This window comes from Callithrix jacchus, chromosome 6 (genome assembly GCF_049354715.1).
Source record: "Callithrix jacchus isolate 240 chromosome 6, calJac240_pri, whole genome shotgun sequence".
NCBI lineage: Eukaryota > Metazoa > Chordata > Mammalia > Primates > Cebidae > Callithrix > Callithrix jacchus.
Genome location: NC_133507.1, coordinates 63748346 through 63766267, shown reverse-complemented (window position 1 = coordinate 63766267; position 17922 = coordinate 63748346). Strand labels below are relative to the sequence as shown.

The following is a 17922-nucleotide window of genomic DNA, read 5'->3' as shown; positions in this document are numbered from 1 at the left end:
CATGAGGGATTCAGCCTTCTGACCTAATTATTTCCCAAAGCCTCACCTCTAATTATTATTGAATTAGAGATTAGATGTCAATACATGAAGTTTGGGGGGACACAAACATTCAGTCCATAGCATTGTCCTTAACAGTGTCCATTCAGGCTGAAAGATATTTCTCCCCCGAATTAAAAAAAAAGGGGGGAGGGGAATGTTTCATGATTTCAGATTTATAAAACAGGAATAATGCTATAGGTTTGTGAAGATCAAATGTAAGAAATGTAAAAGTATTTGAACATATATGAAGTGCTTTATAATTATAAAACATATAAAACTCTTATTATTAAACATATCTATGAAATGCCATAAATAAAAGCTAGGTGACAAGGTGGACAGATCACTTGAGGCCAGGAGTTCAAGACCACTGTGGCCAACATGACAAAACCCCATCTCTACTAAAAATATCAAACTTAGCCAGGGGTGGTGGAATGCTCCTATAGTCCCAGATACTCGGGAAGCTGCAGCAGAATTGATTGAAACTGGGAGGTGGAGTTTGCAGTGGGCCGAGATCGCACCACTGCACTCTAGTCTGGGAGACAGAGTTAGACCCTGTCTCAAAAACAACAACAGCAACAACAAACTCAAAACCATTTTGTTAAGTGAAAAGAGGAATAATTGGAATTTTATAATGCAAATGAAATGAAAAGGATTTGAATAATTGGATAAATGATCAGAAATAAGAGACTTCACAACAAACATAGGACAGTTCATAAAAAGCAGCAAATGACTTATAAATACTGCTTACTGTAAATGCAAATAAAATTAAGGACTATGCTTACTGTATTTTTAAGGATAACTGAAAAAGATGTAGATGAGAAATTAAAAATAAAGCTAAGGATAAAGTTTAGAACTATGTTTACTGTATTTTTAAGGATAACTGAAAAAGATGTAGATGAGAAATTAAAAATAATGCTAAGGATAAAGTTTAGATTAGGTTAAATTTAGTGTAAAAGAGTGAAAGCTTCTATGCCAGGGTTCTGTTAGACACAGCTGGGAAAACCATTGCCTTCATGTCGTGTGCTTTGTGACTCCCTGTTGACCAAAAGTATTTGGTCACCTCTTTACCACCAAATATTACAGTGTCTGAAATTACACCTGAAGACAGAGTCTTCTAGGCTAAGGTTAAATATCCCTATAAGGGAACTATTCAAACTGATTTAAGATTCTGATAATTTCTGAAGACAACATTGGCCTTGAAAGTAGGAAGAATGAGCTCAAGAAAGGAAAGGGAAACTCACGCTCTTTATGCTTTTCCAAAAAAGATTTTTTAAATGAAAGTTACATTTTCTGCAACATAGTACCACCCATTAACATTAGACTGCAGCGGAGCTTACCCTGATTTTGCAAAATTTACCATGTCTTTTGAGTTCCAAGAGGAATATAAGCCATATATTTATAAAACCTTTATTAAAAAATATATATACATATTATATATACATATTATATATGTATTATAGATGTATATATGCACATATATGTATTATATATGTATATATAATATGCATATATATTGTCTTTTTCATGAGTTATTGACGGGAGATTTATTCAAACCTTTGAAACAAAACAGAGTAAGACAAAAACACTTTTAACAGAGAACAATGCATTTTAAATATATTTCCTGAAATAAATATTCCTTAGAAAAGATATAGGGTATTTAATCACCCAGATTCTAACAATATATTCTTCTTATAAATGGTTATAGTCTTTATCACAGAGTCACCAAATCTGTACCTAATCAAAGAGTCAGACCAGCTCTCATTGAACTCCATTAGAAAACACCAATGTCACAGACTACTTCTCTTGATGTACAGCAGCAACCTCTGCTGGAGAAAAAGGGTATATTTCTAATAACAAAGAAGATCAAACCTGTTTCAACAGGAAGAACTGAAAGATTTCCTTTATTTTCTGTTAAACCAACAACCTATGTTAAAATTATTTTCAAGGTCTTAAAGATGCACGGGCCTTATCAAGTATATCCTTTCTGATTCTTGGATAAGTTGGATGTGCTTTAAGAATCTGCAAAACAAATAAAGATCCCACAGAAACTTGTAACTAATTATCAAGAACTACGGAGCTACAAAACTTACTAGAAATGAGCATTACAGTTAAGATTTCCTAGTACTAATACTACAACAGTTATTTAATGGAGGCATTTTAAATGTAACATGATGACTCCTTCATATTAATGTGTGAATATCAGATGTAGAAAATATAACAACTGTTTACTAAATAGATGAGTTGTACAAAACAAATATCAATGATTTAAAATATTTTTTGTAATTTAGCTTTTTATTCATAATACTTGATAAACTCTTAGAGAGCGATTTTTATACAGCAGTATACATCTGCTTTACCTGAAATAATCTTGAGACATATTTCCAAGTCTACTAATAGCGGGGAGATACTAGTTTTTTTTTAGTAACTCCAAAAATGATCCTACATATGACCTTACATTAACATACAATTCTAACCTGACTGAAATACTCTTTTACAGAGACTCAGTAATCAACAGCAATTACTAAGGTCAAGTATTTACGGTAATGATGCTGACAGATCGGATCGCTGTGTGAGAAAAGGGGCATTAAAAAATTATTTTCTAAGGAACTTTTCTTGGAGCTCCTTACAATGTTTAATAGAATGCCTTACATGGAATATCAATGGGACAATGTATATATGAAGATACTCTGCAAATTCTAAAACCATAATTTAAATATTTGTTATTTTAGTAGGCGATGAATTACAGAATGTAATTGAATGACTTCTAATAGAATTCCTTTTTATCTTTAGTTGGTCAATCTCTATTCTCTAGTAACCAGATTGAGACACATTCACAACAACTTCTATTCAGAACAATGATCTGGAGAATCTATACTATCTTCAAATAGCTTCTAACTTAAAGACTAAATTTCATTTAACATGTTTCTGCTACTGGTCTTTGTCTATTTTTTTATTTTTATTTTTTAGTAAAAGTTCCTTTACTCCACCACTTTAATCCTACTCCCTTCCACAGATGTAAATATTCTATGGTTTACTGTTTACAGATACCCCTCAGTAGTCTTTGTCTTTAAATTGACATAAACATTTTATTATTTGATCTCCAAGTAAACATATGTTTTTTATTTAGGTGAACATTATTTTCTAAATTTTGAACACTGATAATCTCCCTTAACATAGCCGATAAATCATTTAACTAATACATCTGGAGATTTAAAAAAGGAGGGAATGGTGCATCTGAAAAATTTTTAAGAAATCTAAATTTAAGTGTTTACCTGGTGACATACATCAATGGAATCCACATATCTTTTTGCTTTTAAGTAATTAAATGCCAGTTTGTATCCTGTTAAGACAAAAACCATAAAACAGAATGATGGAGTACACTGCTACTATTACTTTTCCTTGGCTCCTCCTCTCTTTGCTTACTCACTAAAGCATTTGTAAAGGGGGCTGGTGAATGAACAGCCAACTACACCATACAGAGAAGTTGCATGATAATAGTAGGCAGAGTGACACAAAAGAAGTATAAGGAGAAAAGAAAGTGGAGTTGGAATAACGGATCACTGTGAATATATTGATCAGTTAGAAAGCTGCCATCCCACAAGTGTGGTTTCTGTAACTTACTAGAAAAGTCTCATTTATTTCAGATTATAGTAAAAAAACTCATCACAGGGCAGTAAATGACAACACAGCCATTCATTATAGCACTTACACAGGCAAACTGATGCCTATAGCTATGAGGTTTGCATTCTATCAGGAGAAAAAGTACATTTTAAAATAATTGCATGAGTAAATTAATATTTTAAAAACTAATACAATTTCATAAATGTTATGAAAGATCCAAGTGAGTCACCATAAAGAACCTGATTGGGGAAGAAGAGGGTGTCAAGAGATGTCTGAAATCTGAAGGATGAAGCATAAACTAGGCTGGGTAGGAATCAAGGACACCGTCAGTTACAGGCAACTGCATGGATTAAGGCCAGTGGCAGGACTGGATTAAGGCTGCACTTCCACTATCAGCAATTAGAAGAATGTTTAAAAGACATTCCTTTTAATGGATGTTGTTCTCCTGTAACATGCTATAAAGATGAGAAAACTAAAAAGACAAGTAATAGCAGCTGTGCACTCAGTAAACAAGATATTATAATGCAACGTAAAATAATATGTAATAAATATTTCACTCTACCTCTTAAAAATATGAAATGTGAATAGTGCTCTTAGGCTTCAATAAAAGTACCAAAACAAATGTTTAAAATTTTAAGTGTCTGAAAAGAATTATTTGCTAACATTATCAGATGCTAGTAAAAGGAAATAAATAGAAATGACTTAAAATTCACAATACTTTATATATAGTCAGGTACCACACGATGATGTTTCATTAACAGATCACATACCTGATGGTAGTCCGATGAGACTGTAATGCTGTGTTTTGTATTTTTGTAATACTGTATTTTACCTTTTCTCTGTTTATATACACACATTGCCAATAGCATTCAGGACAGTAACATGTTGTACAGGTGTGTAGCCTAGGAGCAACAGGCTATACCATAGAGCCTAAGTGTATATCTAGGTTTGTGTAAGTATACTCTAGGACATTTGCACAACAATGAAATTATCTACGCATATCTCAGAATATTTCCATTGTTAAATGACAGGACTGTATATATATTTGTATGTCTATATATGTATCTCTCTCCACACACACACACATGCACGCACAGGCATGCACGTACAAGCACGCACACACAAAGGCACACGTGCTCAGGGCCTATGGCAGAATCAACCCTGAATGCTATGGAAAGAGCATGAGCATGATTTTAAGGGTTTTCTGACAATTGAAAAAGTGAAATGCATTGTTTATTTGGCCAGGCAGGTTGGGGGTGTTGAGGCAATGATAATCTTAAGGATAAAATTAAGGAATTAATGGAGAGCCTTAGAAAGAAATGTTTACCAAAGCAAAGTTTGAGGAACTAATAAAATAATTTATAAAGTACAACAATGACACAATGAAAGAACTGGTGATTTGGAATTCCTTTCTTTGCTGAGGTCTTCCAAGGAATGGAATACATAAATAATTTAACTTCTATGTATATTCCTTCTAGGGAATACAATGTCAGAATTAATATTTTAAGGATACTTAAGAATTTTTCATTTTACAAGGTGACTTTCTTCTGAAAGATCTATCACACTTTTAAATAAAAAATACTATAAAAATCATTAGTTCTTGTGCTTTGTACAAGTTTAGTATAGTATAAGAACAGACTCCAGGAAACCAAATGGTGACGGAAGACCTGAGCTAACAGCAGTGAGTGTGAGGGTGACCCATTTGACTGCTAATTAAAATTGAATTCACACTGTGACACGCCTGCTGAAAAGATAGATGTCATCTCAGGCTGAATTAGCAACTCCAAAACGCCAAATCAAAAAAAAAATAGCTTAATTATACTTACAACTAGCCAAATCATATTTGAGAGCTTGTTTATTTATGGTACAACAGGTCAGAGGGACATGGAAAAACAAAACAGCATTTTCCTAACTTACATGGCCATGACATCTACCACCTTCACACTCTATTCTTTTTAATAAAAAAATATATATATTATTAAAATCTCCCCAAGTGTTCCAAAGCACAGTTTGGGAAACACTATTTTGGAGCTTCCAAGAGACATCAACATGAAGGGTGAGACTTGGAATGCAATCTTAGGAAGAAGGGACAAGTAACTGCAGATGGCTTGAAGAGATAGCCTTAGGACACATGACAGAAGTCTGCAATTTAAAGGGTCATGATCTGTGAGAGAGAGACATTCTGTGGGTTGCTCCAAAGAATAGACTTGGGTAGTTTCAAGGAGGCACAATTCAATCCAATACAAAGAAAAAGAACACAAACATGAGGATTTCATATGAAGGTTGGTCATGAAGTATATTCTGATGGCACCTCTGTTAGGGACACTGTAAACTAGCATTCCTTAAACTAACAGTCTACAAAACACTGGGACTGGATGATGTTTCTAGATGCTCATGGGACAAGAAATCACCCATGGTCAAATAATTGTGGGAAACAGGGCCCCCTCTGTGATATCTATCTCAATATATATTAGTGTTTAAAGGCTTTGAGAAGTAAAGAAATGCGTGCAATTCAATTGAATGCAATGTTTTCCTAACTTACTTGGCAATGGAAACATCTTTTTCCATGGCATCCCCAATTTCAACATAGAAGAGGTGAAGGAAGAGAAGGGGGCAGAATTATACTAGATGTACTCTAAGGTGACTGAGGACAAGTTTGGAACTCAGGAAATCGTATTTAACTATTAGTAGCTAATAATATATAATGAATATAAAATTTATTCTCCTTTCAGAAAGGTTGACAATAAAAATTGACTCAATGTTTATTTTGTTTTGAAAAAAATCAAACGCATTTAAATAAAAATAAATAAAATATAATTTTGCTATGAAAAATCCAGGCGATTGCTAAACTCACCTATAGCCAGATTTGTCTGATGGCTATATTTCCACGCCATCTCATAGTTTAAGGCAGCATCTGTATATGCTTGCTCTTTTTCCATAATGTATCCCATATATTCATAAGCTTTGCAGCAAGACTAAAGAAAAATGGAAGACATCAATAGATTACACTTTATATTACTAAGATTTTACAGGATGTTTGTGACTCTAAAGGTCAATCATATTAATCTACTTAAATGACACATCAAACAATGGTTTTCAACTTTGGGTAGACAATCACATTTTTTACTGAACTTAATAAATGATTCTGATGCCAAGTCTCCAACACAAATCTGCAGTATCAGGGTTTTCTTTACAGAATCAGAAAAACACAACAGGATATTTGTATTGTACACAAGCACATGTACACTATCTATTAGGAATAATTTCAACACATACAGAGATAAGAACATAACGAACTCCATGAACCCTTATCTTCAACAATTATCTCATGACTAATACTGTTTCACCTCTATCTCACAAACCTGTCCTTCTGGTGTTACCAGAAAAATCCTCAGATATTATATCAATTCTAAATGTGTTAGTGCACACCTCTAAAAAACTTTATTTAAACATAACCACAATTTTATCACACCTAAAATGTTAATGACTTCTTAATAGCACCAAATATCCAGTACTATTTACATTTTAATTATCTCAATATAATTTCTGTTTGTTAGATTGAGGATTGAAATAAGAACCAAACATTGTAACTGGTCAATGTTTTAATCTAGACTCTTTTGATCCAGAGGTTTTCCTTCTGCCTGCCTGTCTGTCTCTCTGGGTCTCTTTTCTTGAAATTAAATGTAATAGAAACAAGAATATTTATCCCAGAGTTTCTCACCACCCAGGATTTAGTTGACTGCATCTTTGTGGTGTTTATATAATATATTCCTATGTCACTGACATTTTCTAGAAATTGTAGATTTAGAGGTTTGGACTCAATTTTAATTCTGCGGGAGAGAGGTGAATCTACTTCATACATCAGTACCATGATAAGCCATAATGGAGCCTGAGGCATAAAAACATGGATGCATATTTTTGTGTATTTCTTTTTTTTTTTTTTTTTGGTGGAGGTTGCAGTGAGTCAAGATCTTATCACTGCACTCCAGCTTGGGCAACAGAGCCAGACTCCATCCAAAAAAAAAAAAGAATGGGATTGGGGCTGCTAGAGACTCTGCTCTATGCAGATAGCACACCTGGTCCTAACTGGTTCTTCAGGCCCTCAGAAGATATGAACCCCCGCCCTCTCAACAACCCATCTATAAAACCTGACACTTCTACTACAACTTGACAACCCATTTGGGCCCCCTCTCTGTAACAGAGCTGTTCTTTCCTTTTGCCTATTAAATTCCTGCCCCAATCCCACCCTGTGTGTGTCCACATCCTTGATTTCCTCGGCTGTGAGACCAAGAACCTTGGTATTTACCCCAGACAGCGAGGCCATTTCACACTGGCAAGCCAGGCAGGGTCCCGAAAGCTCAGCGTTTTAAGGGTGGAACAGGGAGAAGTTCTCATGAATGTCAGGATAGGCTGGGAGAGGGGAGAGGAGACACAAGGTCCTTGGTCAAATAATGTATTTCTTAGATACTAAGAAAAATGGAAGGTAAAATAAAGGAAGCTACAGAAGAAAAAGTATCTTTTTTTTTTTAGATGGAGTCTCCTATGTTGCCCAGGCTGGAGTGCAGTGGCAGGGTCTCGGCTCACTGCAACCTCCGCCTCTCTGGTTCCAAAGATTCTCCTGCCTCTGCCTCCTGAGTAGCTTAATTGTAATTTTTTTTCAAAACATGAGTTTAAAAATATTGAATAATTTGAAAGTATATATTAAAAATCCATTAGGATTGAACATTTTATTTATACCTAAGCTTGGTTTCTTACCATTTCACTCTTCTCATTTTAATGGAAAAAATCTTCCCAGCAATATTTTCATTAAAACCATTACCCATTTAAAAATATATATAAAAACATGAATATAGGAATGCACATATTCCCCTTTGATTCAGTCTCCAATACAGCTCAGCACAACTGCATTAAATTATTATTTATCTTGATTACTGTTTCATTTGAATTACCCCAATCTTAGCCCTGCCATAGATGTATGTTCTTCTATTGGGAGGCACAGAATGTCTGATTCTCCCTCTTTTTGTGATGTTACATCATATTTACATTTATCAGGGTTGAAAAATGGGGATAGCCTATTAGTCTTCATTTATTAGCTGGAAAATCTCTATGATGAGAAACATCTCATTGACTATTTATTTGCAAGCTTCAGAAATAGCAGTCAGCTCACTAGCATACTGTAGTAGACACCAATTAGTTTTTTTTTTTTCTATTTTGGATCTTTGAGAAGTCACGGATTTAAACAGATTTTATGTGTTTCAATATATTGCAGTTATTCTTATTGATACTTAAAGCATCCCAACTTTGGCTATTGGTGGTGCCTTCATTGGCCACTAGGTCTTTGACATAAACGCTAATCATCATAGCTTCCTCAATCATCTGGTAAGGGAAGACAGTCTAGTGTTGTCTTGTACATTTCCTGCCCCAGATCTGGATGATTTCCATTTTTTAAATTATGTAATTCAAGGTTTCTAAGCTTTAGTTCTTAAATGCAACACTTTCAAAATCAACATATTCAACCAGTAGGGCTGAATGAAGCCTCTAAAGCAACCATCATGTTCAACTATGCAATGTATTGTTATCAGCGTTCTGGCAAACTGAAATTCTGTGTGCACTGAAACTTTAATTCTCATGCAATCTTGGTTAATCCTAGACTAGGCATAGAACGGTAAACTATTCAGCAATTTAGATTTTCAAAGCCTATTAATGAGCATTCTGTTTTTCAAGGCCAATTTAACTTAAAATTTATGTAACTAATCATCTAGAATAGTTTATAAATTGATAAATGCTTGGATCTTTCAAATTTTTAAGTTTCTAGGAGAGCGTCTTAATCGTACTAGATAATCACAACTCTTCCTTAAAAAATGAATGGTCCATTCGCAATGTAATTTGCTAAAACAGATTTACTGTGATTAAAATTTAAGTATATAAATATATGAAAATAAAATATCATTTCTAAGTTGTGTGCAATTATTTCTCAACAAAAAATAAATATTAACTTTAAAAACCCGTTATGACATATTTTGTAATTAATCATGAAAATGTTAGTAATAAGCCTTAAATTATAAGGACTTTATAATATTCCATTTTATACCTAAAGATAAGGAATTTTTATTAAACAAATCAAATTAAAAGCTGAAAAGACTTTCTCCCACAAAATATATTATGCATAATGGATTCTAATAATGTGAAAATGACATGCAGCTGCAGTAAATTCATCAAGAGTATTTCTTAATGGGAGGGACAGACGTCCGCAATTAATGTTCTGCAATTTTCATTAGTTCTGGGTTGAGATGGATAATCACAGGCAAACATTTGACATTCCAAAAACACTTCCCATTAAGTAGGGCATTAATACAGCTGAAACTTGAAATTGCATGAATCTTTTTTTTAAAAAAAACTTTAAAGGGCAAATGGCTTCTTTCTTATTATTTATGTTTGTTTCCTGATTGTGGTAAGAATAAACATTTAGTTTTCAAAAATCACACAGGAATCCTTGGAAATGGACTAACATTCAACAGTATCTATTATGGAAAGCTTATGCAGCAAAAGTTAAAAATAATTGTTTACTCCTAAATCACCTACTCTATTATAACGCAGGCACCGTTTTAATAGTTCTTCTGCCATATCGTATTTTGCTGATTGAATGTAAATATCAGCAAGTAGCAGCCAACTCTTTTCAAACTCTTCAGCATCAATAGCATTCCAATTCATTTTTGCAATACGTTTCAGCTGGTTTCTGGCTCGTGGAGTCTGTTTCAAGATCATATAAGCCGTTGCCATTCCCAAGAGTGCTGGGATATGATCCTTCTATAAGAAAATAAAATTTTAGGCCACAAGTTGCACAAATATAAATGTCCCGAAACATATGCAAAGCAGAAAATGCTACAAAAGAACTATTTGTGGAATATATTTCTAGCTTCATTACAGATAACTGTGATTAGTCATTATTTAGGACATCAAGTACCCTCAAGCTACTGTGAAGAGACTTGGTGAAGCACTGTGTGGTCAAGATATTTCAAGATAATGGCAACTATTCAGATGCCATAAGCACACAATTCCAAGAATTAGTGAGACTTTAATGGGATTCAAACAGCTATGTTTTAGTTTTACATAGAAACAGCTAAAATAAATCTCGATTTCAGTAAAATCCTTATTGATCAGTTTGTATTTCAGATTTAACATTTAGGCTCCTACTTCCTTCACCTGTCAAAGACAGACGACAATAATTTACCAGCAAATGATGGTCCTTATCCATTCTGACTTCTATTGCTTTTTTTCTCCCTCTCCTTTTATTCAGAAACCTCTTCTCTCAATCAAGTTTGAATATTGAAATGTTAAAAATAAGGTGTACAGTTAATTCACCACTTGGAAATATATAAAATAAACTCATGCCTTAAAATATGCTTTTACATTTGGATTCTGCAGCTTCCTAAAACAGTCTATATGATATTCTTTTGAATAGAGTTTGAAGTCAGAGAATGTCACTCTGTGAAACCAATAGGTTAATAAAAATTCATACAAAATGGAGACCATTAGTGATCTATCCAGACAACTTTAAAAAGCAATAATGTGTATGTTCCTGATTAAGGTAGAATGCTTCTTAAATTTCAGCAGATGGATTATGATGCATTTATAAAGAAAGAAGAAAGACTCAGCTTAACATACAAATGAAGGGGCCACGAGTGGCAGCTCACGTCTGTAATTGCAGCACTTTGGGATGCTGAAGCTAGCACACAGAGAGACCTCGCCTCTACTAAAAAAATAAAAAAAGAAAGAAAAAAAAAAAAACTAGCTGAGTGTGGTGGCCAACCCCTGTAGTCCCAGCTACTCAGGAGGCTTAGGTAGGCAGATCGCTTGAGCCTGGGAGTTCAAGGCTATGGCGAGCTATGATTGTGCCAGTGCACTCCAGCCTGGAAGACAGAATGAAACCCTGTCTCAAAACAAAAAGAAAGGATGAGAAATTGTGACTGAGGAATGGTGATGCCATTACTATAAGTATACTGTAATACAGCAAATTTGGGTAACTCATAAGGAATATTGCAAAAGAAAACTGGTAAAATGTTCAATGTCCAACTAACTGATCATGGTTGGAAGTAAGAAATAACTCTGGAATAGAGAAGGGCAATATAGCAAGGTTTTATGAAAAGAGCTTTTAGAAATATAAAAACTTCCTTGCCTCAAATTCTATGTCTATCAGTAAACTTTGAAGATGTAATCTGTTCCTCTAGGTAAAAAGTGGCAAAACAGTTTCAGCTGAATGTCAAATCCAACTAATTGGTTGTAGATTATGAATATGTGTGGGATGTTACTAATTACTAAGCCTCACCTTCACCCCACCTCAGCCCACCTCAGGTAGGCAGGGGAGGAGAGAAAATAGAAGTCTGCTATTTATTTTTCAGCCAGGTCCTAGGACAGCCTAAGAAGAGGATGATCCTATGAAAAGGACCCACATGGGGCCGGGCGCGGTGGCTCACGCCTGTAATCCCAGCACTTTGGGAGGCCGAGGCGGGTGGATCACGAGGTCAAGAGATCGAGACCATCCTGGTCAGCATGGTGAAACCCCATCTCTACTAAAAATACAAAAAAAATTAGCTGGGCATGGTGGCCCGTGCCTGTAATCCCAGCTACTCAGGAGGCTGAGGCAGGAGAATTGCCTGAACCCAGAAGGCGGAGGTTGCCGTGAGCCGAGATCGCGCAGTTGCACTCCAGCCTGGGTAACAAGAGCGAAACTCCGTCTCAAAAAAAAAAAAAAAGAAAAAAAAGAAAAGGACCCACATTCATTCACATGCACAAAAATATCCTACACTACACAATTAAGAATAACCTCTCTGACTTTAAAATAACACACTTTGAGTTTAATTAGAATGTATCAGTTCTTCACAACTTGATCATTACTGAGTGAACAGAAGAACAGTTTCCAAAAGCAAATCTGAGTTCTTTCTAATCCCTGCTTTAGGTCTTTTTCCTGGTGCAGACATCCTAAGACCTACAGCCAGCTTCTCTGTCTCTCAATAACTGTAAATTGCAGTAACTTTAGATTGCAAAGGACAAGACTCAGGTGTGGACAACACAGCTTTATTATAAACATCTCATCTTTATGGTTCAAGGTGGGGCAATGAAAGCACATGGAAACACTTTGGCTTGGGCTTAGTGTATCTTCCACCATTTCCTCCATGATTTCCTGTCACATACTTCTTTTTCAGTCCTTCTGAATGACACATAGGATTGTGAACATATCCTATGTTTTTCTGCCTCCCTGACTTTGTTCCCATTTTCCTCTTCCTCTAGAACACATTGTCCCCATTTCTGCCTGTTAAAATGCAATTTATCTTGGCTCTTCAATCATACCTGTTTCTTAAATCCTATTTTTTCTTAAATCATGCCGTCTTCACATAAGTGTCTCCCAACTCTCCTTATACTGTCTCCTACAGCATTTTTATTTGCAATTCTGGTACAGAATGTAATACATTTTGCTTTGTATTACAGTCATCATAGTCAGTATGCTTGTCCTATCTTCTGTAGACTATGAGAAACTTGAAAAAAGGGAACATACATTATTTATTTTTGTGTTTCCCACTATGCTTAGCACCCACTGGCTGCTTAATGAATATTCATTATATTGAATATATGCAGCCTATGAGTTAAAAGAAAATAATGTGAGATAAAATTTGATGCTTATGAAACTTCAGTCCATACATCATTTGAATAATATGGTTAGTAGACAGATTTGAAGATTGTATTTTACTAACCACATATGTAAGGATGACAAAAAAAAATGCAGTCTCATCAGCAGAAAGCAGGCATAGTCTTTCTAGGAAATAGCTGTAATATCATTCACTGCTTTTAGCCTTTTTTATTTCTTAAACTTCACAGTAGGGATAATGGATTTACTCAAAATGAACTTTCTCAATGTTATGAGACAGAGACACACATCACAGCATTCAGTAGCTATGGCACCTGACATGAGACTGTGCTTCCTCATGTTCCTAGAGATTCTCTTAGACATACACGATTGCCCTACTTCTGCTCTCCCTTCATTCAGCAGCTGTCATCCATCTGCTCCACAAAGCCAATTCAACAGAGCACGACCCATGAGCACATTACTTCAATGTCTGCAGAAGGGCCTTGCTTTGGAGGCTTGCCGCTGCCATGCTGCCCTGCTGTTTTGTTCCAAGCGTGGTAATAAAGCTGCTATTTAGGATACTTGTACCCAAGCCACAACAAAAGTTGCAGGTCTTCCAAATCCCTGACATCTCAATCTCCTCTAGGGCCCTGGAAGCTTGGGGGAAAGAGATCACTGTATGGGGCTTTGGGTGGTTTATTGCTGCCACTATGACTTTTGAACCACAAGAAATCATGGCAAAATTCTTTATGTCCTTGAGAGACACAAAATGATGAGTTTTCGGTGGCCTACAGCATCACTGAATGGAAGAACAAACATGAATCGAATAAGCATGCTTAGTTAGTAACTATAACCAACTGCTGATGAGAGGGTACCTGGAATTCCTTCTTAATATCAAATAATTGAAGAAGTAAAGTACTGTGTGAGGGAAGGAAAAACAATACCTAGAGAGTAAGAAAAAACATGGAGGAGGCCGAGGCAGGAGGATCATCTGGTCAGGAGTTTGAGACCAACCTGGCCAACATGGTAAAATCCCACTTCTACTAAAAACAAAAAATAGCTGAGCGTCTGGCAGGCGCCTGTAATCCCAGCTACTTGGGATGCTGAGACAGGAGAATTTCCTGAACCCGGAAGGTGGAGGTTGCAGTGAGCCAAGATTGCACCACTGCACTCACTCCAGCCTGGGTGAAAAGAGAGAAAATCCGTCTCGAAAAAAAAAAAACAAAAAAGAAAGAAAAAAGGTGGATTCAAGCACAGTGAAAAGAGAAAAACAATCTCTGATTTTGTAAGAATAATACTGTGAAAATAACAATGAAAAGATTGCAGGAGGTTATTTCAGTGTTGCTAAAGGATATCATTATTTGTATAACTAAATTATAAGCTGTCAGTATGATCTCATGTAGCTACACAGCTGGAAAATTTCCAAGTTCACGTAAGGGAAGAGGTAAGGTATCAGGGCAGCCAGGTGTTTATTTCCACTTAGTAAGTTAACCTTGGCTACATCTACAACACAGAAATTCTCCAGAGGACAAAGTGGCTCCCTTGAGAATTAACGTATGCACTTTTGAAGAATTTCCTTTCTCTATTTAACATTCCAGTAGAGAGAAATATATTAATAACATATCAAAACAGTAACACTGTCTCTTCTGCAAAGGAGACATTGTGTATGCTAAACTACATACCTAATATATTTTTTTTTTTTTTGAGACGGAGTTTCGCTCTTGTTACCCAGGCTAGAGTGCAATGGCGCGATCTCGGCTCACCACAACCTCCGCCTCCTGGGTTCAGGCAATTGTCCTGCCTAAGCCTCCTGAGTAGCTGGGATTATAGGCACGCGCCACCGTGCCCAGCTAATTTTTTGTATTTTTAGTAGAGACAGTGTTTCACCATATTGACCAGGATGGTCTCGATCTCTTGACCTCGTGATCTACCCACCTCGGCCTCCCAAAGTGCTGGGATTTACAGGTTTGAGCCACCGTGCCCGGCCCTATATACCTAATTTTTAATAAAAGTAATTAAGTAAATCTCCCAAATATAAATAACTAATCAAAATACATGATTCCATACTACCAACGAAAGATAACATATGAAGCTGAAATGGAAAACCCACTAACCTCAGATGCTGCTATTTCAGTGAAGGTATTTAATGCTTGTTCAACATTAGATTTCTGTTTGGTGGCCATTAAGCAATAGTTTTCCAATACGCGAAGCTGTACTTGACCCTGAATGGTCTGAGGTTTTAGTTCCTTAAGAAGCTTTTCTGCTGTTCTCACTGCCAGCTGGACAGATTCTTGCCTCTCAGTTGAATTACTGAATATAATTAAAAATAAATCACTTATGTCTCTTACGATACAATTCATTGAAATTAGAATCAGAGCTTTTGTATACAAAAGCTCTGAGCACTCTTTGTATGCTTTTTCTCACTCATTTAAAAGTAATCTTTTGTGAAGAATGTCACTCATTCTCTTCTAATACAAAGTGAAGCACAGTTACAATGCATTTTAAACAAAATTAATACGGACTCGATAAAACAGCAGTAAGCATTAATTTCCTCTAGAATGAAGACAAAAATTTGACAATATCTACATGTTGTAAATGTGTGCATTCCAGTAAATATAAAACTAGAATACAAGTAGAATCACAAAATTAACATGTATCTATTCAAAAAGGGAAAGGAAAGAAAAGGGCGAGGAAAAAGTGGCAATTACTGTATTATTTCATTCTATCTATGTTTAATCCATTTTAGATACAGGAAAACTAAGGCTCAAATAGGTAAAGTAATTTGCTAAAGGTCATACCATTCATTAATAAGTGTAAACCTAGGACGTGAATCTAAGTTTATCAGACATACAAAATCTATTCTGTTCTCCTCACCATGTTGTCTATTAGAATCTCAGAAATTATATATGTGTCAAAAAGTAATTCCAAGTACAATTTTAATATTTAATAGCAACTTTCTTGTTTTATAAACACAAGCACACACACATAAATATATGTAAATCAATTAATAAAAGGAAATGAAACACTCAAAGTCCAATCACTAAAGCCACTGGTCTTCTTCTGCTCAGGCCTTAAGCTTATCTTGCCTGAAACATGTCACACAGTTGACTACCACTTTCAAAGTTCTTCTCCCTTGGCTTCTGTAACACTACGTGGCTTTAGTTCTCTTTCTACCACACTGATTGCCCTTTTGTGACCTTCCTTCCTCCTTCCAGACCCCCTAAATGTTAGCAAGCTTAAATTTTAGTTCTCAGACTTGTGTTACTATACTCTACTCTCAAAAAGGCCATTTATGGAATTCCAACTATGCACTCTGCAGATGTCTCCCAAATCTCTATCCCTAGCTGTGACCTCTCTTCTGAGTTTTGGTTTTGCATTTTGAATTGCCTGCAGAAGATTTCTACTTGGATAGCTTATGGTTCCATAACAGTAATGTCATCTCAACCTTCGTAAAACAACCATAAACACACCACTTTATTGCTCTAAAACTTTCAGTGGTTTCTGTAATCCAGCCATTAAAATCTGTCATTAAAACCTCTCAGTAACCTAGGGCTAATTTTCTCCGGCTCCTCCATGCATCTTCCCCCTAATACTCTGGACTGCTATTATTCCTATGAACTCCAAAAATAGTTAATATCCATTTAAATCCATTTCTGTTTAGTTGCAGATGCAAAGGTTTCAGGTATTGCATTGCCTCTTAAATAAATTACAGGCTCTTGAAGGCAGGAACTACCTCTTACATTCCCTTTGCGTCCTAACACATTCCCCATATTCCTTGCCTGCATCTGAAGAGGACAAGCTACTAATGCAGGTTGATATATAACCGTTTACTAGCAGTGTACCACACTGCTTAACAGTAGTCAGGACTCAGTCTAAATCTTGACTCCATCATTACTATCACATTAAACAAGTTGACTCAGCTTACTTTGCAACACTGTTGTAGAAAACAAATGAGATAGTGCCTGGGAAGTATAGAGGACAGGGTCTGGAAAATCACCATTTGTTAAGTAGTTACTATTACTGTGTAGATAATTTTTACCAGAGCTGTCAAACTGTATAATTAGGTGAGTGTCTTCACAGCATGTTTATTATATTTTAGGAAATCTTAAAGTATTTCATGCCCATTTCAGAGAATACTTTACCGCAATAACGATTCTATTTAATTTGCTAAAATAACTCTTCTCAGAAATAGGCAATGAAATGCCTATTTATTTAATTTATTCATTTGGCCATTCATTATTGCTATCCTAGAATTTAGTTCTTTAGTAAAGTATCCCTGTTTATTATCGCCAACAAGCATTTTTTAAAAAAGGATAATGTGTGAAATAACTCACCCCAGGTCTCCATCCAGATTTTCAAACACTTCACCTCCAATTGTTTCATTATCCGGATTCAAACAGATTTCTATCATATTGTAAAGGGCATTCTGGCCCCAGTCACTATCTTTCCGAGCTTTATTAAAATGTCGAAGGGCATCATTTGGTTCTCCAGTGTACCTTGTTAGATGTTTAAAAGAATTATTTATTTCAATCACTGACTACAAGATTTATATTAGTTTATATTCTGGTCTGGTAAATAAAACTGAACTATTTTGAAATGTACTTTTTTTTTTTAACAACAAAGAAAAGCTTATTCTACTT

General features: G+C 35.4%; 1 protein-coding gene across 1 annotated transcript in view; it reads right to left on the bottom strand.

Annotated features, from left to right (window-relative positions):
• Positions 1–1911: 1911 nt before the first annotated feature.
• TTC21B (tetratricopeptide repeat domain 21B) overlaps positions 1912–17922 on the bottom strand; it is a 76437-nt gene continuing 60426 nt past the window's right edge. Inside the window, exons 24-29 of the mRNA XM_002749378.8 lie at positions 17617–17778; positions 15397–15592; positions 10243–10467; positions 6515–6635; positions 3312–3379; positions 1912–2058 (exon numbers count right to left, since the gene is read on the bottom strand). Of these exons, the coding sequence (XP_002749424.3) occupies positions 1981–2058; positions 3312–3379; positions 6515–6635; positions 10243–10467; positions 15397–15592; positions 17617–17778 (850 nt within the window). The 3' untranslated portion in view covers positions 1912–1980. The remainder of the gene's footprint in view (positions 2059–3311; positions 3380–6514; positions 6636–10242; positions 10468–15396; positions 15593–17616; positions 17779–17922) is intronic.